This window comes from Leuciscus leuciscus, assembly GCF_965113295.1.
Source record: "Leuciscus leuciscus genome assembly, chromosome: 17".
Classification (NCBI taxonomy): Eukaryota; Metazoa; Chordata; class Actinopteri; order Cypriniformes; family Leuciscidae; genus Leuciscus; species Leuciscus leuciscus.
In genome coordinates, this window is record NC_138741.1 from 30930587 (window position 1) to 30953106 (window position 22520).

General features: G+C 38.4%; 2 protein-coding genes across 9 annotated transcripts in view; one reads left to right on the plus strand and one right to left on the minus strand.

Moving 5' to 3' along the window:
- The window catches only part of LOC309479340 (uncharacterized protein), a gene marked incomplete at its 5' end in the record, with an annotated part of 244765 nt that overhangs the window by 156323 nt on the left and 65922 nt on the right, over positions 1-22520 (plus strand). The gene's annotated exons all lie outside the window — the stretch shown is intronic.
- The window catches only part of arel1 (apoptosis resistant E3 ubiquitin protein ligase 1), a 69339-nt gene that overhangs the window by 5066 nt on the left and 41753 nt on the right, over positions 1-22520 (minus strand). For 7 of the 8 annotated variants that reach the window (XM_082143430.1, XM_082143432.1, XM_082143426.1 and 4 more), the window contains 12 exons: positions 17435-17604; positions 17102-17285; positions 13031-13269; positions 12846-12923; positions 5080-5221; positions 4868-4989; positions 4595-4670; positions 4376-4485; positions 3952-4131; positions 3013-3138; positions 1332-1461; positions 1189-1247 (listed from right to left, as the gene is read on the minus strand). In XM_082143430.1, coding sequence (XP_081999556.1) covers positions 1189-1247; positions 1332-1461; positions 3013-3138; positions 3952-4131; positions 4376-4485; positions 4595-4670; positions 4868-4989; positions 5080-5221; positions 12846-12923; positions 13031-13269; positions 17102-17285; positions 17435-17604 — 1616 coding nt within the window. The remainder of the gene's footprint in view (positions 1-1188; positions 1248-1331; positions 1462-3012; positions 3139-3951; positions 4132-4375; positions 4486-4594; positions 4671-4867; positions 4990-5079; positions 5222-12845; positions 12924-13030; positions 13270-17101; positions 17286-17434; positions 17605-22520) is intronic. The other variant, XR_014199204.1, reaches the window with a different exon arrangement.

Genomic DNA, 22520 nt, shown 5'->3' on the forward strand with positions numbered 1-22520 from the left:
ACGTTTAACTTTTTACACATTGACTTGGGGAGTATGTAAAAAAAACTAAAAAAAAAATCAAAAAAAAAATCTTAATGGTTCAAATGATTGTTAAAGTTGCGGTCACATTTACCATTACTTGGTGAAATTTCATGAGAAAAATCCAGTCATTTAAATAGGAATGTGTCCGATCAGGAGTTCAAAGTGAGGGCAAATTTTTTTTCTGAGCAGAATTCGCTCGTGTTCAAATTGGTCAAGATTCGCCCCATTCACCAACAAAAGCTGCTTGGTTTGACTTCTGTGACTTGCTAAACTTCATACATTGCTACACTTTTGACAATCACTTTTTCCAACTACTTTCAGTGGAAAGTAACTAAAGCCAGCTTGAAAAGCAATATTCATGACATAATAGCGTCATATTCGCATTCTGGCTATTGTCAGTTTTTTACAATTGTTTGCTTTTCTCCTACTCCCTGTGCTTACATACTATATTTCAATACAGCCGAATTACCAATGAAACTATTCTCATTTATATATTTTTCTGTTGGAGACAATGGGATGATTGTGAAATAGTGACTGAAATGCAGCCTATTAAGACGACATATTAAATCAACAATCACTTCTCGACTAAAATCCTGATTTATAATTGAGACAAAATCTCCACAGACAAAAGATAAAGCAAACAATGACTGGAAAAGAAAAACTTTTTTTCGCAGACAGACAACATCATTAACTGCTTCCCTCTGCCACTCACTAAACAGAAGGGTAAGCAAGACCTCATGCTCGTGGGGCACTACTGGTGAGTCTTGGAAACTAGATAAGGTTTGTTCAAGTTGTCCCTAGTTTTGTTGGACTCTTTTCTTGGAAAAAGACACTAAAGGGGTCTGAGAAGTCACTAAATTAGCAACAAAGTCGGTAAGTTGAAACACTGTTGACAATGGATCTTTCTGGCCATAAAATCTTGATAAAATGTGACAGCAACTTAAGAATGGACACAAAATGATCCCATTTAAAAGACTGAAAAATAGTTTTGATTTCCCTAAAGGAAGTATTGGTTGAATGTTTATCAGGGGATGTTTATGGAACAGCTCATCAAACTGTGGTTTGAAATCCAAATATACAGAGATATGGTTAGTATGTAGATATATAACATGTCAACTGAACTGTACTTAGATAAAGGAAAACAGCTATGTTAACTATTGTTCTCACCTCCAATTCATTCTCATCAAATATGGCCAGAAGGTTTTCAGGGACCAGTTCATTCAAACCTGAACAGAAGAGGTCAATTAGTTCATTTGAGATTGTCTTCTCATAAAGACACTGAATTCAAGAGTCTGATCATGAGCTCTTACCTTTGAGGAAGTGCTCTACTTCATCTCGTACCTGACTGGCTAGTCTGTACTGGGCCAACAGGCTTAAGTAGTGAATTTTATTCTCATTGGTCACAGCAATTTGAGCACCACCAGATATCAATTCCACTACCTGTAACATTATTACTCTCAGTGAAGGTGCACAACTAACATTCACCTGTATCTTCAAATAATAGGGGTGTCCTAACTTGATTCTGGAAGGCCATTGTCCTCAAATTTAGCTCCAAACCTAATTAAATACACCTGAACCAGCTAATCGAGGTCTTCAGACTAACTAGAAACATCCAGGCAGATGTGTTTGAGGGTGCTTTCACACTGGCAGTTTAGTTCGGAACGGGGCACGGTTCGCATGAAAAATCGCTAATGTGAACGCTGTCAATGCGGACCCGGGTGCGCACTGGGGTACCGAACCCGAGACTACCTGGAGGAGGTGGTCTGAGTTCGGTTGCTCCCGAACCGTGCCGCGATTCGTGTGAATGTGAAAGCAACACGGACTCGGGTGCGCACTTGTTCAGGAAGTAAAGTGACCTGCACATGCGTTTTAGCTGATTATGTCTTTAAACACATGTAAGGGATGATAGTGTTGATAATTTACCTTGGATACTAGCGAGAATGAGCCTGCAGTGTATTCGCGCATAGCGTGTGCAATCAGGGCAACAAATTTGGAAATCCACTGTCTCCTCAAAAGAGTCAGTTCGCAGGCAGCAGAAGGCCACCTTAAAGGACAAGTTCGGTATTTTACACTTAAAGCCCTGTTTTCAGATCGTTTCTGATGAAATACAATTGTTAAGATTGAAATTTGGACAAATGCTGCTGGCCCGAGAATTTTCGGTTTCTGTGGTAGCACCACAGAAGGCCACCTTAAAGGACAAGTTCGGTATTTTACACTTAAAGCCCTGTTTTCAGATCGTTTCTGATGAAATACAATGGTTAAGATTGAAATTTGGACAAATGCTGCTGGCCCGAGAATTTTCGGTTTCTGTGGTAGCACCCCACCTGTGGTAGTAACCACCTCCACAATGGTTGCATAGGTGCACTGGAATAATCCTTCCTAAAACGCATTAAACTTTCGTTTACAAAGACGTGAAACTCACCGAGTGGTCAGGGGTGTTCACTGATATGCTCACACAAAAATCGCTGCAAAAGATGCTTTCCAACAGGTTTTATCGTAGTTTTTCATCCAATACAAGTCAATGGAGTTGGACAAAAACTACAAAAACTTTTGCGGCGATTTTTGTGTGAGCATATCAGTGAACACCCCTGACCACTCGGTGAGTTTCACGTCTTTGTAAACGAAAGTTTAATGCGTTTTAGGAAGGATTATTCCAGGCTCATTTGCTGCGGGCCGAGCTCGAGCACGATTGTTCCTGGCGCCCCCTGCAGCGTTGGTCTGGATTCAGACCAGACCAACGCTTCAGGGGGCGCCAGGAACAATCGTGCTCGAGCTCGGCCCGCAGCAAATGAGCCCAGTGTGAAAGCACCCTGAGTTGGCTGGAGCTAAACTCTGCAGGACGTTGGCGCTCCAGGTACAGGATTGGACATTTCTGCCTTAAGAGCACTTCCATGCATACATGCAATGAACTGTATGATATTTGGAATCAAGATTTAAATGGAACAGATTTCATTTTTTAAATAAATTTGTCATTGAATTAATGAGGATTACCTTTTCCAGGTGTCCCGACTTGCTATATTTTTCCTCTGCAAACACCAGGTCCATTTCACTGACATCATTGTTCAGAATGAAGCAGACTTTAGTTTTGTAAAATTCCTCATCGTCTGTTTCGAAGTACTGGCAGAGCAAAGAACAACAAAAATTAAACAAACATTCATATAAATTAATCAAAGGAGAGTAAGTGATGTATTTGCATACCTGCAAACTCTGGACCAACGAAAAAGATATTGTGTGTGTGTGTGTGTGTGTGTGTGGGTGTGTGTGGGTGTGTTTGGTTTGGGGGGGGGATTTCTTATAATCAGCAGTTTGAAAAAAGAATTCTGATATTAGAATAGAACTACATGTCGTGTCATTAGCAACATTATTTGAAACAACACCAATGTCTATGGTAACATTCTAAGCTGTAAAATGACCATAAAAACTAGTATTTAAACAATTTTACAGTTCATTTTTACAGTTCGGGTAATACAATTTTTGACAAAAACTAAAAGTTTTATAAAATGATAAAACTCAGATTTCATCCTAATAAATCATTTTGTATGTTATATATACTGTAATTGATCTGAACAAAAACAGCAGCCAGGCTGAATGAAAAGTGCTTATGGAAAAGCAGAAATAAAACACAAATAAGAGCTGCGCTTATAAACACTACTTTACAGAGGTAAGTTGAACAGAAAACGCCATCAAAACTTTTCTGAAGACAGTCAGGACAGCTTCTGTAAGTGCCAATGTTGTAGAGTTCCCCAATGATTTCATGTCAGAACAGTGAATTTTGACAAAAGTAGACAAGTTTGCAGGTATGATTTCCAAAATTTGCTCCCAGACAGAGGACACATGACTACACATAAAATGGTTTTCAATTGTAAATGAGGAATGTATCAGTACAGGTTAAAAGAAACATTTATTAGAAGGCTATGAATCAACTGTCACCTTATAGTTCATTCGTAATCCAATAATCTGAGCCAAGAAGGAGCGGGTGAATCGGGCTCGTACTAGCTGCTTGTAGGCCCCACCTAAAGCTGATTCATATAGACATTTCCCCACCACTCGTCCTGCAAACTCATACATCTTCACCCTAAGGTGAGGGGGGCGCTCAGCGTTTGGGTGGACCTGCCCAAAAAACACAAAAAAACTCATCAGATAACAGCTCACAATATTCAAAGGTCAATATCTATATTACTGCAGTTCACTAAAGGTGATGGGTGTAATTTTATCCTTTACAATTACTTTCTCCTATACCAGAACTTATTTAATATTTTATATAATTAATTTATATAATATTTACAGAACACAGAGAAATGAGAATAAGTTTTTCTGCTCACAGAAAACTAATCAGAGGTAGATACTGACTTACCAAGCCTTGGTTGTTGTCACTGAAGCGTGTGAAAAGTTGGTTATTGGTATCAAACAGAGCCTTACAGATAAGCTCAAACCACTCACGCCTTGGCCCTCCCCAGTCCAGAGCTAATAAACACAGCCAAACACAAACAGAACAAATTAACCTTTAAATAGGATTTATATTTATTCACACTGTTTATTAACACGTGTGTTTAACACCAAGCAGTTAACCAACCTTCCTCATCCTGGAACACAACTTCAAAGTTCTTACTCCAATCAGACACAGAAAAGTTCCGTGTTGCCTTCAGAGACTAAAAATGGGGGGAAAGCATCTCTTTTAATTCCCATAAAATTCTTTGTCTGTACTACACAAAAGAAATAAAAGATTCCAAGAAATAAATGGGGCAGGTTTGTGTGAGTACCAGTATTTAGGAACTTAGGTCTTTCTATATTGTTCTGAAACTTGTTTTATATGGCCCATGAGTAATGATCTTCCAGATTTGCTCACCGACTCAAGCAGAGAAGGACGGCTGATTTTCAGGCAGGTTTTAGTGCGAGGTCTCTTTGAGTGAATGTGTCTCAGCTCCCGCTGAAAGAAGTTCACTTTATCCTGAAAAGTCTCTGATCCTCCTAGAAGATGCACAAATAACATTCAACACATCAAACACACCAACACGTCTACATTTGTTTGTAATACTGACAACCCAGACTCATACTAACCGATGTTCTTGTGGAGAAATCGAATAAAGGTGGCAGCCATGATATTTCTGTCCTTACAGCTGAGCTCTACTGGAGGTTGAATCCCATCATCTACCACCAGTGTTAGGTATTTATGAACAGGATCTGGTCCATGGTACGTGAACTGCCAGAGACAGGAGAGTAGAAATGAATACCATAAAAAAAAAAAAAAAAAAAAAAAAATATATATATATATATATATATATATATATACATATATATATATATATATGTATATATATATATATACATATATATATATATATATATATACACACACACACACATATACACTGTATATATACACACACACAAACACTTGCAATCAAAATTATTCAACCCCACAGAAATTTACAAATGCAAGCGTTTCTAAAGCTAAAAAAAAACAAAACATGTATAACACTTGACATATTAAAAGTGATTATGTTAATATATTATGGAATATTTCAGTTTTTTTTCATAATACAGCTATGCCATAATTATTCAAACCCCTTTCAACATTGCTGTTGATATATCACTTACTAGTATGGTAGGGTACAAAATTGTGTTAAAACACAATTAAGCTTTTAGGAACTCTATAACGACACTTAATTAGCTTTTGCTGTGACAAGAACTAGCACAATTTCAATAAAATTTCATTCAAAGGGGAATAAGATGTTTGATCAAAGCTGACAAAGCTTCGATTTGCTGCCAAAGACTTGCTAGATCAGAGGTTCCCAATCTTTTTTTCCAGGAGACACCGATATATTAACATTCAAAATCTTTAACGACCCCCCATCCCCATCAAACACACTAGCAGACACATTTCATTTAATAACTAATTCAGTTAAGTTTTTAATAGATGCAATAACAAATGAAGACAATTAGCAACAGGCAATTAATCATAAGGATATCTTTTTTTCTTTCTAACAACAGGTTCCTCTTTTTTCTAAAACTGATGAACAAATAACAGAAGCTAATTATAATCTGTCAATGTAAACTATCAATTAATCATAGAAATAACCTCATGTTATCAAACAAATACACTCACCTAAAGGATTATTAGGAACACCTGTTCAATTTCTCATTAATGCAATTATCTAATCAACCAATCACATGGCAGTTGCTTCAATGCATTTAGGGGTGTGGTCCTGGTCAAGACAATCTCCTGAACTCCAAACTGAATGTCAGAATGGGAAAGAAAGGTGATTTAAGCAACCAGCGTGGCATGGTTGTTGGTGCCAGACGGGCCGGTCTGAGTATTTCACAATCTGCTCAGTTACTGGGATTTTCACTCACAACCATTTCTAGGGTTTACAAAGAATGGTGTGAAAAGGGAAAAACATCCAGTATGCGGCAGTCCTGTGGGCGAAAATGCCATGTTGATGCTAGAGGTCAGAGGAGAATGGGCCGACTGATTCAAGCTGATAGAAGAGCAACTTTGACTGAAATGACCACTCGTTACAGCCGAGGTATGCAGCAAAGCATTTGTGAAGCCACAACACGCACAACCTTGAGGCGGATGGGCTACAACAGCAGAAGACCCCACCGGGTACCTCTCATCTCCACTACAAATAGGAAAAAGAGGCTACAATTTGCACGAGCTCACCAAAATTGGACAGTTGAAGACTGGAAAAATGTTGCCTGGTCTGATGAGTCTCGATTTCTGTTGAGACATTCAGATGGTAGAGTCAGAATTGGCGTAAACAGAATGAGAACATGGATCCATCATGCCTTGTTACCACTGTGCAGGCTGGTGGTGGTGGTGTAATGGTGTGGGGGATGTTTTCTTGGCACACTTTAGGCCCCTTAGTGCCAATTGGGCATCGTTTAAATGCCACGGCCTACCTGAGCATTGTTTCTGACCATGTCCATCCCTTTATGAACACCATGTACCCATCCTCTGATGGCTACTTCCAGCAGGATAATGCACCATGTCACAAAGCTCGAATCATTTCAAATTGGTTTCTTGAACATGACAATGAGTTCACTGTACTAAAATGGCCCGCACAGTCACCAGATCTCAACCCAATAGAGCATCTTTGGGATGTGGTGGAACGGGAGCTTCGTGCCCTGGATGTGCATCCCACAAATCTCCATCAACTGCAAGATGCTATCCTATCAATATGGGCCAACATTTCTAAAGAATGCTTTCAGCACCTTGTTGAATCAATGCCACGTAGAATTAAGGCAGTTCTGAAGGCGAAAGGGGGTCAAACACAGTATTAGTATGGTGTTCCTAATAATCCTTTAGGTGAGTGTATATCCATTTTATACCTTAAAGACAGGTAACTACAACATGCACAAGCTTAGGCACGAAGTCGGGTCCTTTCACCAGCCAGAACAGTGTTCGGTAAAGAATCTCCTCAGAAAAGAATTTACAGTGGGTACAGAAAGTATTCAGACCCCCTTAAATTTTTCACTCTTTGTTATATTGCAGCCATTTGCTAAAATCATTTAAGTTAATTTTTTTTCCTCATTATTGTACACACAGCACCCCATATTGACAGAAAAACACAGAATTGTTGACATTTTTGCACATTTATTAAAAAAGAAAAACTGAAATATCACATGGTCCTAAGTATTCAGACCCTTTGCTCAGTATTTAGTAGAAGCACCCTTTTGATCTAATACAGCCATGAGTCTTTTTGGGAAAGATGCAACAAGTTTTTCACACCTGGATTTGGGTATCCTCTGCCATTCCTCCTTGCAGATCCTCTCCAGTTCTGTCAGGTTGGATGGTAAACGTTGGTGGACAGCCATTTTCAGGTCTCTCCAGAGATGCTCAATTGGGTTTAAGTCAGGGCTCTGGTTGGGCCATTCAAGAACAGTCACGGAGTTGTTGTGAAGCCACTCCTTCATTATTTTAGCTGTGTGCTTAGGGTCATTGTCTTGTTGGAAGGTGAACCTTCGGCCCAGTCTGAGGTCCAGAGCACTCTGGAGAAGGTTTTCGTCCAGGATATTCCTGTACTTGGCCGCATTCATCTTTCCCTCGATTGCAACCAGTCGTCCTGTCCCTGCAGCTGAAAAACACCCCCACAGCATGATGCTGCCACCACCATGCTTCACTGTTGAGACTGTATAGGAGGATCTTTGTTGACATCTTTGTACGCATGCGCGAGTGGTTGTGTGGCAACAAAACAAACAGTATTGCGGGCAGTAAAGACGCGACGAGCATTTTCAAGAGAGTTAGCGGGCGAAATCCACAATATATAAGCACTTTAACATCTGAAGACCGGAGGAGGTTTGGAGAGAAGCTCAAAATTTGTATTGGTGACAAAATCGAAGTTATTCAAAGCCCATATGAGATCTGGGATGACAAAAAACGTTGGTCCGACTTGCCCGTGTCTTGGCCACCAATCTGCTGGGGAGACATTTATTCTTATTTAATAGAAACCCCTGGACCCTTCACTCATGAAAGATTAAAGGCTTTCAAAAGTCTGGAGGCCTATGATTATTTTGTTTTTTCGAAAAGTTGGGCCGATCTTTTCTGCCAAACAGAAAGCAGTGATCGTGCTAAAAGCAGAGGTTATAACAGCCTTTTCTTTTGCTTTTAAGTTTTGCGATCCAGAATAGCCCATTTTGATGTGAGGAACATAGTCTGGGTGCTGTGGATCGCGGTTTGGGACACCTGAATCAGAACGCGAAAACATATGACTCGGTTGATTTGACTCAGTTTTATTATTTTTTTTATTCAATCTTCTATAAATACATAGTCACTAAGACTTAGGCCTACCATGAACAAAATGAGCCTCACAAACTCGATCAGTAACGTTAGCTGCAGGAATCCAGGCTTTCTTCGGAGCGTCCAGGTTCAATCGCCTAATTGCACGCAACCATTTCTTTCGTTTTTCGCGATCCTTTTCGGAGGGAATTCGAAAAAACTTTTTATCAGGCCCCCAACGAGCCGTACTCGACCACACAGCAAGAGTGAACCATCCTCTTCTCTAAATCCTCCTCCAAACGTGCAAAACAATCAAATTACAGGTATCTAGCGGTGTTTCCTGCCACACGATTCCCATGATGCAACGCGACAAACATAAACAATGACGTCACAAAAGATCCGCCTATTGGACAGGTGATGAGCAGTGCCTGGTTTTCTCCACACATACCGCTTAGAATTAAGGCCAAAAAGTTCTATCTTGGTCTCATCAGACCAGAGAATCTTATTTATCACCATCTTGGAGTCCTTCAGGTGTGCTTTCATGTGTCTTGCACTGAGGAGAGGCTTCCGTCGGGCCACTCTGCCATAAAGCCCTGACTGGTGGATGGCTGCAGTGATGGTTGACTTACTACAACTTTCTCCCATCTCCCGACTGCATCTCTGGAGCTCAGCCATAGTGATCTTTGGGTTCTTCTTTACCTCTCTCACCAAGGCTCTTCTCCCCCGATAGCTCAGTTTGGCCGGACGGCCAGCTCTAGGAAGGGTTCTGGTCGTCCCAGACGTCTTCCATTTAAGGATTATGGAGGCCACTGTGCTCTTAGGAACCTTAAGTGCAGCAGAATTTTTTTTGTAACCTTGTCTCTGAGCTCTTCAGGCAGTTCCTTTGACCTCATGATTCTCATTTGCTCTGACATGCACTGTGAGCTGTAAGGTCTTATACTTAGACAGGTGTGTGGCTTTCCTAATCAAGTCCAATCAGTATAATCAAACACAGCTGGACTCAAATGAAGGTGTAGAACCATCTCAAGGATGATCAGAAGAAATGGACACACCTGAGTTAAATAAATGAGTGTCACAGCAAAGGGTCTGAATACTTAGGACCATGTGATATTTCAGTTTTTCTTTTTTAATAAATGTGCAAAAATGTCAACAATTCTGTGTTTTTCTGTCAATATGGGGTGCTGTGTGTACAATAATGAGGAAAAGAAATGAACTTAAATTATTTTAGCAAATGGCTGCAATATAACAAAGAGTGAAAAATGTAAGGGGGTCTGAATACTTTCCGTACCCACTGTAACTTAACAGCGAGAGTTCGTCCTCTGCTTCTACATACTCCCATGTCCTCCTCCTTTGCGGTGAATGGATCCATTACCCATGCGCACTTGGAGACATATTCATCAACATCCGAGAGTCGTGATTTCATCGCCTCCTGTATCAGTTCCATGTAATGCGTGAACTTGTTGCTCAAGGATTCAGGCACATTTCCCACAGTCTGATTGAGAAGCAACATGTCTACATATGATTTTATTTACTGACAACCAAGACTCATACTAACCGATGTTCTTGTGGAGAAATCGAATAAAGGTGGCAGCCATATAGCTGTCCTTACAGCAGAGCTGTACTGGAGGTTGAATCCCATCATCTACCACCAGTGTTAGGTATTTATGAACAGGGTCTGGTCCATGGTACGTGAACTGCCAGAGATGTATGACGTTCTAATAAGATTTTTGTCTGTCATTTCGTCAAGCAGTTTCAGGTTGTTCAGTCTCAGGAACTCCTTTATTTTTTCTTTCAGTACAATAAAATTAACTAACACTTTGCCTCTTGATAGCCAGCACACTTCGGTATGGAGGAGTGTCTGGTGCGCCTCATCTTCACACAGCTCGGAAAAGATTTGTTTGTTCGAAAGACGGGCTTTAATAAAGTTGACAATTTTTACAACCGTCTTGAGCGTTTAATTCAGCTCATCAGAGAGGTGTTTGCTGGCCAGGGCTTGACGTTGTATCATACAGTGAAACACAAGACCGTGGGGAGCCTTTTCCTTCAAACGTGTATTGAAGCCCTTATTTTTTCCCATCATTGAAGCAGCTCCATCTGTGCAGCATGCAAATAAATTATTATAGGGAATGCTTTGCTTGTACGTTTCAATTGCGTGGAAAACATCTTCTCCCTGTGTCATTTTGGACAAATTAGTAGACAAAAGAATATCCTGCTTTATTTCAGCGTCTTCAATGTACTGCACATATGCAATCAATACGGCTTCATCTGCCACGGTGGTAGTTTCATCAAGTTGGATAGAAAATATGTGCATCTTTAACTTTTCAACCAAAGTGTTCTCAACATCATTTGCCATCCTGACGATTCTGTCTTTTACTGTATTATTGGACAGAGGTACAGTTTTAAGTTTGGAAGCCACATGTGTGCTGCACAATATTTCTGTCATTTTTACACATGTGGGTTTGAGCAGAGTTTCCCCGATGGTGTGCGGCTTTTTGGATTGGGCAATGAGGAGAGCGGACTCGAATGATGCAACCGTTGCCTGTCTATTTTCATTTCCAGCTCTAGTCAAAGCATCTCTGGTGTTCTGGGGCCTATTTGATATTACAAGCTCTTTTTTCCTTAGGAAAAATTCTCTGGGTTTACCAATCGTCTGTGGGTGTTTGGTCCTCTGATGCCTCCTCAATTTGCAGGGCTTCATGCTTTCATTCGCTAGTCTCTCACCACAGATTACACATTAAAATCTCACCTTGTCCATTGCTTCAATGAAACCAAATTTGAGATAACTGTTCAAATAAATCCTTGTTTTCTTTTTAGTGTTCTTCATACATTTCTCTCTTCTCCCTGGCGCTTTGCAGCGTCTTTAAAAAAAAAGCTGCTTCTGTCTATTCACCACTCTCGCGATACACAGCTGAAAATTTTCGATGTTAAGGAAATTGCTACTCTTTTAATTTATAAACTATTATTAAAATATTTAAAATGGAATTATTTATCGTGCTGTTTTAAATAATGATAAAAAAATCTTCCAACCTAGAGTGAGCTTGGCGACCCCTCGTAAATCTTTAGCGACCCCCAGGTTGATGCTAGATGCACTGTGCTAGATGACCTGATGAGGGGAGGGGAGGGGGGGGGGGGGGGGGGGATATTTCAGTGAAGACTATGAGAAGAACACTAAACGAGCATTGACTTCATGCCTGGATACCTCAACGAATGCCATTCTTGACCAAGAGAACAAAAAAGGCATACAAACTTTTTGGACCCATGGTTCAGCAGTATGTCAGGCACAAAAAAGGCACAGCTTATGACCACAAGAACACCATCCCCAGTGTCAAACATGGAGGTGGGTCAGTCTTGTTATGGGGGTGCTTTGCTGCTGCACAAAGTGATAATCTAGACCATGTGACTGGCGTCATGGATTCTTTGAAGTATAATACCATTTTGGCAAAGATTATGATGCCTTCAGTGTGTAAACTGAAGTTTCACTGCATCATTGGACGTTCAAGCAGAAAAATTATCCCAAGTATAAATCCGATTCTACCAAAACTTAGATCAGGGATCAGTCCAGGAATGTTCTGAAGTGGCCTGCTCAGTTTCCAGATTTAAATCCCCTTGAAAATCTTAGGTGAGATTTGAAGAAAGCAGCGGCAGCACAGAAACCAAAGGAACAATATAAGTGAGCTGGAAGCCTAGGCCACAAGGAATGGCCTAAGATTCCAGTAGAGAGGAGTCAGAAGCTTGTAAGCGCTTACAGGCAACATGTATCTGACGTTATAAAGAGTAAAGGATTCTCTACAAAATGTTATTTTTGGTGTTTGAATAATTGTGTATATGAATGTTTAGAGCCAAGTAGATTTTATTTTCATCTGAACTCAGTAACTCAACTTTAAATTCTCAGAATCACTCAAATGTGTATTAATAACATTTCTATGATAGTTTACAGATGCCATTTTGTTCATAAAACAAGAATGTCTTGCAAGTTAGGGGGGTTCAATTTTGATAGCAAGTGTACATATTCTTGAAGTAAATAATAGTTTTTGCAAGCAGCAAAATAATGGGGTTTTTTGTGTGTAAATTATTCAGAAAAGAGTTAGTCTGAAGAAAAGATAACCTTAGTTCCGGGGCACACACGGAAAGTGAAAAGGCGCCAAGGAATAATCTTCAGGTAAAACTCTTTTACAGAAAATTGCTGAAACACAATATAATAAGTCAGTATCCAAATTAACAAAGAACCAACATTAACAAACAAAATTAACCAAACAAATGTAGCACTAACCTATTTACAAAATATTTTACCTTTGGTGAGATATAGCAATAGACCTTTTTTGGTTTCTTGACCTTCTCTGATTGGCCCTCTACAGGGGAGTCATGTTCCTCCTCCTCATCGCCCATGGAGGGCCGTCTCTGTAGGGCTAGCTGGGACGATGCTAGAAACTGCCAAGGACAGCTACTGTAAGTGCCCGTGTTGTAGAGGTAGGCCTCAAAGTAGATGCCTGGAGTAGACACGTTTTTCTCCACACAGTTCTTCTCATTTTCTATGTAAGTGCATAATGGCAAAAAAAACATTGAGAAAAGGTTATAGAAATGCATTTTGAGAGGTGTCATTGTTACCCTTGATACATTGCAAGTAAAGGGTCATGATATCCTAAACCGGCCATTCCCAAACTGTGGTCCGTGAGGGTACTGCAGGTGGTCCGTGGAAAGGCTAAATAAAATATAAAATAATATTTTTTACCTTCATTTTACCAGGAAATTCCCATAAAAAAATAAAAAGTAAAAAGAATATGTAGGCCTATATTGATATAAAATTTTAATTAAATTGTCAAGTTACTGTGTGATTACTAGCGGCGCTCGGCCGTGACGTTCAAGTTCAGTGCCGTTAGAACCACAACATGGATCGGTGGATAGCAACAGGTTCTCTGAAGAGAAAAGGGCAGAGGCAAATAATATGTTCTCATTATCACATCACACGCATAGCCTTTATAGGCAGTTTATATGAAACGAAATGTTTATAAATGGAATGAATAAGGCCTGTTATTATTTTAATTTCCAGTTAGTTTCTTGATCTCGCGTTTCTGAAATGTTTTGCGGATGTGCTGTTAAGTGGACAAACTCAAGCCTACTTTTTGAGGACTTGTAAAACTCTGAAGATTAATAATCCCCTAAAATCGCCAAAGGTTTTGAAATGTTGACTATATCCAAGTGTTCTTATTACTGTATATACTCCATTGCTATGGAAATAAGCCTGTTGATCAAATGAACCTGATTATGCCCTCGGGCGCTTGAGTAACGTAAATAAATAAAATATGTGGCAGCCGTTATGTGCAGTACTGCTAAACTTTCTTTTAACAAGCCTGTTGTACTGATGTGATGACCAGTTATAGTTTTAGTGCTAGTAAGCCTATTTAGAGGTGCGGATTAATTCAGGTAGGACTGTGTGTAGACATATTTTATTATGTGTATTATGAGGTGGTCCGCGAAAATTCTTGATTAAAAATAGTGGTCCACACACACAAAAAGTTTGAAAACCCCTGTCCTAAACTATATTTTCGGAGACTTTTACAGTTATGCTTTTGAGGCATATTTTGCCATTTGATCGTTATAGGTCCGTTAAGACCGGTCACAGACTCAGGACCTATGAAAAACAACTTATGCAACACAGAAACTCTTACAAATCAAAAAAAATGTTTGACCCATTCATGCATCTCTCACTTACTGTATATAATCTCACTGTTTGAGATGTTCAACACGAACAAAATTGTTTTTGATTTGTAAGAGTTTCTGTGTTGCATAAGTTGTTTTTCATAGGTCCTAAGTCTGTGACCGGTCTTAACGGACCTATAACGATCAAATGGCAAAAAAAGTAACAGGAGGAGGACAGTGCAAAATGGTGTGATATGGCCTGTTGAGGCTTTTTTTTTTTTTTTTACAAAAGTTCTAACTGGCAGTTTTGCCTGTTATGGAATGTATCACTAGCCTAATGTTTAATATTTTTTGAAGTGCAATTTTGTTTACATCCATTTTATTTATTGTTTTTGGTATTTATTCAAGTGATTTTTTTTTTTTTTTTTGTTAACAGACACTGAGAGTCCATTGCTTTTATTGTTTTTGGTTGTTTTGTTCATTTTTTGTGGATATTTAAAATGTTTTCCATTTTCAATGTTTAATATTCTTTAGAAATAAAAGTTTATAGATCTTTGAAAAGGTGTACCTGCATTATTATGCCATTATCATTATATTAGATGAAAATGGTCTCAGAATGACAATATTATCGCAATAATTTCTTGGACAATTTATCGTCCAGCAAAATTTGTTATCGTGACAGGCCTAAATGTTCCCTCTAATTTTTTTCAGCACTGAGCAAATTTTTTTTATTTTTTGAGCGCACATTTCAGTACTGTGAGCAATTCGCAACCACACGACCTGCCGAAAATGACCACGAGCCTGCGTTAGCCATAGGGGATTCAAAGAGATGACAGCAAATACATCAGTATGTCTACAAGGTTGATATTTATTCAATATCCTTATTGGACTTTGGGAAACTTTTAATGATGGTGTTTTACCAGTCAGTTTAGCTGAACTTAAAGGATCTTTGGTTGATTAGGTTTCAATAAGGTTTAGAGAGGTTATGACTGGTTCACTGGTTATTATGACTGATAATGATATATATAAAAAATAAAAGTATCCAAGATGTTTAGTCATTTCTCAGCAGGTACAACATTTAAGTGGAACTTCATTGAAAGAAAAATGCTAATGCAGGGCTTAACAATAATTATAGGCATATTAAATTGACATGTTGCAATTTTTCCTAAAGGTAGCCATATAAACAATTTAATAACTTTTTTTTTTTTTTTGGCTCAGTCTGAACATGTTGAACAATGATTATTACATCAAACAACAATAGGCCTATTGTTGTTGATAAATTAAAAGTAGCCTACATTTTTTTTTTTTTTCAAATCCATCCATTTCCACCCCCCAAAACGTTAAAAATCGTTGTTTTAAAAAGAATTTTGTCATTTATTTTTCGTGTTTGCATTTATGAGGAAAAAACAACATTACGTGACAGTTCTCCATCACGGACACGACCGCTCTGAAAGCGGCACTAAAAGACTTTCAAACTTTCACAGAGACCTCAAAACAGAAAGCACAAAGCCTTTCTTTAAAGCGAATTTCGTTTTGTATTAATTGTATCTTAATTTTAATAAATTTTTCATTAACCTATTTCCTGGATTTAATAGGCCTAAATAAATTAAATTTTAATTTAATATTTTTAATTGAACTTTTACTTTGAATATTATACTGTAAAAACGCATAATTATAGTTTTGCGATCCAAAATGATCATGTTATCGCAGAATCTTGTTCAAAAAGTACTAATACTACAGAATGAAATCAAATAACTAAATATTTGCTTAGGCTACTTAAACATTAAAATAATAACATTAAAGATGATGGCCAGATTTTAAAGGAGTTTCTTGCAACATCTTATCTACTAACAAGTTCAAATAAAGTTTTGACAAAAAAAAGGTTTAAAAAAAAGATAAACCTCACATATTTCAGCCTTTAAATCATTTTTATAAAAATAATGAGTCAAAAAAGATAAATTACTGACATTTGCAAATTGCAATGCACATTATAGCTTATCTTTTTTAACTGCGCTCTCCACAACGACAAAGAGGTTTTTTTTTACATTTACATTTATGCATTTGGCAGACGCTTTTATCCAAAGCGACTTACATTGTCACAAGGTACACATTTTACATTTTGTCAGTTCTTTTTAGTAGATAATGGTTTTCCACCACCTAGCAACACTTAGCTCTGTTAAGTTACCAGATTTATTTACGGAGAGGAGAAAAACACCCGTAGTGTTTGGGTGCACCCCTTACCCGCGCGACTACCGGTACATTTGAAATAACGAGCTTGAGCGCGCAAAAGACGCAATATTGTGAACGGCCCCTTCGCGAGCTATACCTCCAAATCTGGCCATGCACGAGCTACTGGTGGATAAAATTATCTATCTATCTATCTATCTGGTCTCCCGCGCCCCTGTGGCAGTTCCCCACACAGTGAGTGAAATGAAAGATAAAAGAAAACCGCTTCTTGGCGCAGGGGATTTTTTTTAACTGCTCGTGCCGCCCCCATGTGACTGCCCGGTTCGCCCGTGCCTAAAAGCGCTACTGTTTATTAGCCTGCATCGCCTTTGATGCTCAGATGTTTAACCCCTGAAAAAAAAATCGTTTGTGCGGTCTGAAAAATGTGCACGGTCTGAAAAATCTATTGCGCGGCCAGTTTGACTGGCCTGCGCGGCCGCGCGCGCAGCTTAGAGGGAACATTGCCAACAACCATCGCCAATACCAAGATTAACTCACCACTGAGTACAATGATGTCAAACTCCCCATTGCTAAGGGGCTGGTCCCTGTATGAGATGCATGCCCTAAAGCAGCCTTTCTTCCTGAAGGTCAGCCTCATCAGAACCTGACACTGAGGCTTGTTTAATGATACCGCTGTGCTGTAGCATTCATCTGAGCTCTCCTCCTCCTCCACTGTGCCCAACTGTAGGAACAGTAAGAAAAAGAGATTTAAATACAAACTCAGCAAATTCTATTGGACCTGCAACCTCTTTAATGCTAATACATATACACAAACTTCGTAAAGTTTGAACTAAAAACTATAAACAGTAAGTATGCTGTAAGTGCCCTTACTGGGTGGACATGAACGCTGTAATTGACCTCATCCACCAATGAGACGGAGTTACTGGTGGGGTTGCCATACTCATCCCTTGGTTCTATCTGGAGCGTGTGCTGCTGGCCGTAAGTCAGCACCAGTGTTGAGAAGTGGTACGCTATCTTTGTTTTGGATGGGACCACTGTACCTGCAATACACATGCAATTCATATCATGAGTCATCTACATCTGTTCATTTTGACTAAGAGAGTAAGTTTCTTGGAATGCACAGCTTAATGCAAGCTTAAATATAACAACATATTACCTGGTTATCATTTTACATTACTAACAGAAAAGAGGGAAGACTGACAATGGATATGCTGGTTCTTTTGAAGGTCTTTCATTGGCTTCTATACAGTAGAGCAAGCCTATTTGTGGGACTGTACGAACTTACACTTTTTGGGAACTTAGACTGGGAGACAAAATTACTGGGACAACAGCATGTTTCAAAATAAGGATACAAAAAAAAAACAAAAAAAATGTATTTCTTGTTATTTACTTTTAGTTATCTTTGATATTTGATGGTGTTGTGAAAGGAATTTTTTTATTTATTTCTAAGATATTTTTACACATGTACCAGCTTAGTTTTAACCCTCTGATGGTTTACCCCAACCACCTTTTTGACCCCAAATGACTTTTGCTCAAATTAAAAAATTTTTTCCCTTTGTCCAAATGGTATGAAACCTTCTACGGCTCTTCACACTTTCTAGATCTACAAAAAAATTTTTTAAATTGGAATGATATCTGTTTTTATGTTAGCGTGACAAAAATTGTGACACTCGTGGTCTTCGGGGTCTCTGGAGACCCCGCAATCAAAATATACAAAATTCATCATCAAAATCAGAAACAACGCAGAACATATCGACAGAAATGGCACAAATAAAGTGGCACACTTCCACCAATGCAAAAAACATCCACAATGCTAAATTATTTTGCTCACAACACGCGCGCGCACACACACACACACACACACACACACACACACACATATAGAGGAATACATTTTTGAGACTATAAAAACTGTTCTCTTATCATTTGTCAAATAAAATCATCCAAAATGCAGTACCACCACAAAAATAAATTGGTGACACTGACACATTGAAAATGTGCACACTCACACACACACGCACACACACACACACACACACACACACACACACACACACACACACACACACACACACACACACACACACACACACACACACACACACACACACACACACACACACACACACACACACACACACACACACACACACACACACACACACACACACACACACGCACACACACACACAGGAACATTTGTAGGGCTATAATTTGTCAAAATTATGGGGGCGGGGGGGGGGGGGGGTTCAGTACAAAAAAATTCTAAACTTTGACAAAAATATTTTATTTTTGTTATAATTGTGATTTTATAATATTTAGATATGAATCCAACTGAATCCAACTTGTGAAAAGATATCTTTCAGGTAGTCAAATAGAAAATAGCATATAGTGGAGCTCTATGGCCATCTAGTGGTTAAAGGGATATTTTTTTTATTTTAAAACTGCATTTTCCAAAAAATGGGCATAAATGTTACATTAAACCATTTAAAATGATCCATGTTATCCCCATGAATGAAAGTTAGAAATCTGGGTCTTTTATAAAGTGAATTTTACATCAAATGCTGTTTTTTTGTAAAAAGCTTATTTAAATAAATATTTATTTATAGAAATTTAAAAGATATCATAAATTCTCCAAAAACTGCACAAATGTTGAGTAAAAACATTAACAAACAGAATAAAATTACATTTGTAAAAAAAAAAAACTATTATCTTGTTACAAAATTAAATGTTATTGTCTGGGGTCTCTGGAGACCCCAAAAAACACGAGTGTAGACATAAATATAGACCATCAGAGGGTTAAATCAATATTTTGTTCAAGGAACAGCAGGCACCAAAGGTGCTGGAACCTTATTGTATTTGTTCCAATTTTCTGATTATTAGGGGTTTAAGCACCGAAGGGACAATCTTCTTTCTATTATTTTCTGCCCTAAAAGCATATAGGTGGCATATCTTGGTTCTTAAAGGTGTGCATCTACTCAAACACACAGACAAAAATCCGTCTGACACTATAATAAGGGGTTCCCTTTCAAAGGAGCTCAACGCTGTGTCAAGGTGTTGATGATATGGAAACACTTACAGCGCTGTGTGAAATCACGCCAATTCTATTGGCCGTCGGATGTTAGGTGACGAAGTGTAGAGTGTCATTAAGACCATAACACGCCACCTGCATTAAAGGTCATCAGCTTCTTTGTCTTGAGGAAGCTGCAAGTCTGCTGTTATCAGTGGGATTTATTGTGACATCTCACTCTGTTTTACATGGCCAGCAAAAAGTTCAGGAATTGTGCGTCCCCGTACCCTGCTTTATTATGGAGGATGAAATGCATGATTTATTTGTAATGTGTTGGGACTGGAACATGCCCAGTCAGCCCTCGAGTGGGCTGATTGTCCTAATTGTGAACGTTTCATGCCTGACATCATGCATGAGGCATCTGCGCTCCATTGTTCATGTCCTGCATCTGCCGAGGCAGCTCTTTGAGTTCGGTCATGGGGATCACAGGTGGTAAGGCTGCTCAATTATGCCAAAAATCTTAATCACGATTATTTTGGTCAATATTGAAATCACGATTATTTAACACGATTATTGGTGGATGATATGATCAAAGTCTTACTTTATGATATGAGTAATTTTAAATTTCTCAATTATCGATACTTCAGCAAAAACTAATACTAGGTTAAAGGGACAATGTGTAGTTTTTTAAGTATTTTATTATCTAAAATCAATATTTTTATTCATAAATATGTCCTCAATGGTGTACAAATACCTCTGTCAATGATCTTGACTTATCCTCGTAAATGTAATGGGAGATTTTTGATTTTCATTACTTACTTTGATTTTCATTAACATACACTAGATTGACTACTATGTGTGTTGCTGACTATGTGATATAATGATTGATGTGGAACTTCTGTGAGGCAGGAGAAAGAGGGGGAGAGCTTTGAAGGCTGAAGCCCTGACCCCTAAGGTCAAAGGGCTGTCCAATTTAGGACTTGCAGGCTGTAAGTTAAGCTAAACTAAAGTTCAGTATAATAGGATCACTGGTGGTGTCTTATCCATCTCTGGAGTTTAAAGAACCTTGGAAGATAACAATAACAGAGTATAAAGACTGGCCTGCCCCTCCCTCCTGGTCGCACTTGTTTCACAGACTGTACTGACTACCTCTGTGTGGCAATTGGGCCTCTTGCAAGACAATAAATTACTTTTTAATGATCATTTGATTCCAGACTGTCTCTTATGCCAAAGATGATTGTTTAGTGAATTAAACTGCCACAACATAAACGAAGAATTTTTTATCTTTATATACATGGGACGGGTAAGTCCACGGAGGCTTCCATGTCGTTCCGCCATCTTGAAAAACTATAATAGCAGAGAGGGACAAAAAGTACTGGGCCAGCGCCTCTCCACAACGCATTTTCGTTCAGAGCCAGCGTGACACGATTGAAAGCAGCTGAACCGGACAAGAAGATTTGAGAGACGCTTGTCACTGCCCCGGCAAGTTTAAAAGGCTGCACTGCACGGTTATTTATAATGGAGGACCATACTTATGTGGAGCCACAGGACCAGAGATTGCAAAAAACAAGGGTTAATGTCGGGGTAGCTTTTTCCAGGTGGAAAGAGTTGATGCAGGAGAAAGCTTTCAAAAGAGACGCTGAACTTGCCTGCTTTCTTCTCAACAGGTAAGTCAATGTTACGGTCTAAATTACAAGATTTTTTTCATTGCTTGGTCGCTTCTCTGCCTTTGGAAACTTTCAATTCCTACACATTGTCCCTTTAATGTAAGTAAAAAGTCCTCAAAACTGTTTCAGAAGACAAGTAAACAGTCAGCAATAAAATAAGAACAAAGAAACTAATAACAAAGAAAACCGACAAAAAATTCAACAGAACAAAAATACAAATTAAATGAACAGTGCTTTAAGTATTTCAGGAAGATGTACTAACAGTGGTATTCAGATAAGTAATAGCCTACAACAGATATTGAATAAAGTAATCAAATGTAAAAGAACACTGTTGTATACATTAAATATAGACTAATCCTTATTTAAAACTACAAAAGTTATTCATTCAAGAGCAGTAAGTGATTTTATCTTTGTCTTTTCTTGTTTGATTAACATTAATGACTGCAGTAGTCATTAATGTTGGCTGCTGTCAACATTAAATATAGACTAATCCTTATTTAAAACTACAAAAGTTATTCATTCAAGAGCAGTAAGTGATTTTATCTTTGTCTTTTCTTGTTTGATTAACATTAATGACTGCAGTAGTCATTAATGTTGGCTGCTGTCACTTTAAGAGCTAACGCACAAACCCAATATACTGTGTCCACACACGTTTCAAACGTACACTACCGTTCAAAAGTTTGGGGTCAGTAAGATTTTTAATGTTTTTAAAAGAAGTATCTTCTGCTCACATTTATTTGATAATAAAAAAAAAGTAATATTGTGAAATATTATGACAATTTAAAATGACTGTTTGCTATTTTAATATATTTTAACCTGTAATTTATTCCTGTGATCAAAGCTGAATTTTCAGCATCATTATCCAGTCTTCAGTGTCACATGATCCTTCAGAAATCATTCTAATATGATGATTTGATGCTCAAGAAACATTCATTATTATTATCAATGTTGAAAACAATTTCAACATTCTCTGATGAATAGAAAGTTCAAAAGAACAGCATTTATTTAAAGGGGTCATATAATGCCATTTTGCCATTTTTGTACAAGTTATTATGATTCTTTAGGGTCTAAATGAAAAGTTTGTAATACACTTTAATTAAAAATTCTCATTAGTATTGTAAGAGAACACTCATTTGACCTGGTCCAAAACAGTTCTATTTATATATTCCCTTCGAAAACAAAACTCAGCCACTGCGTCTTCAGCGGTTCGGATTTAGGAACATCAAAATGACTGCTGTGTTCGTTATTACACCCAAGAACAGAACACCACAATCGCTTA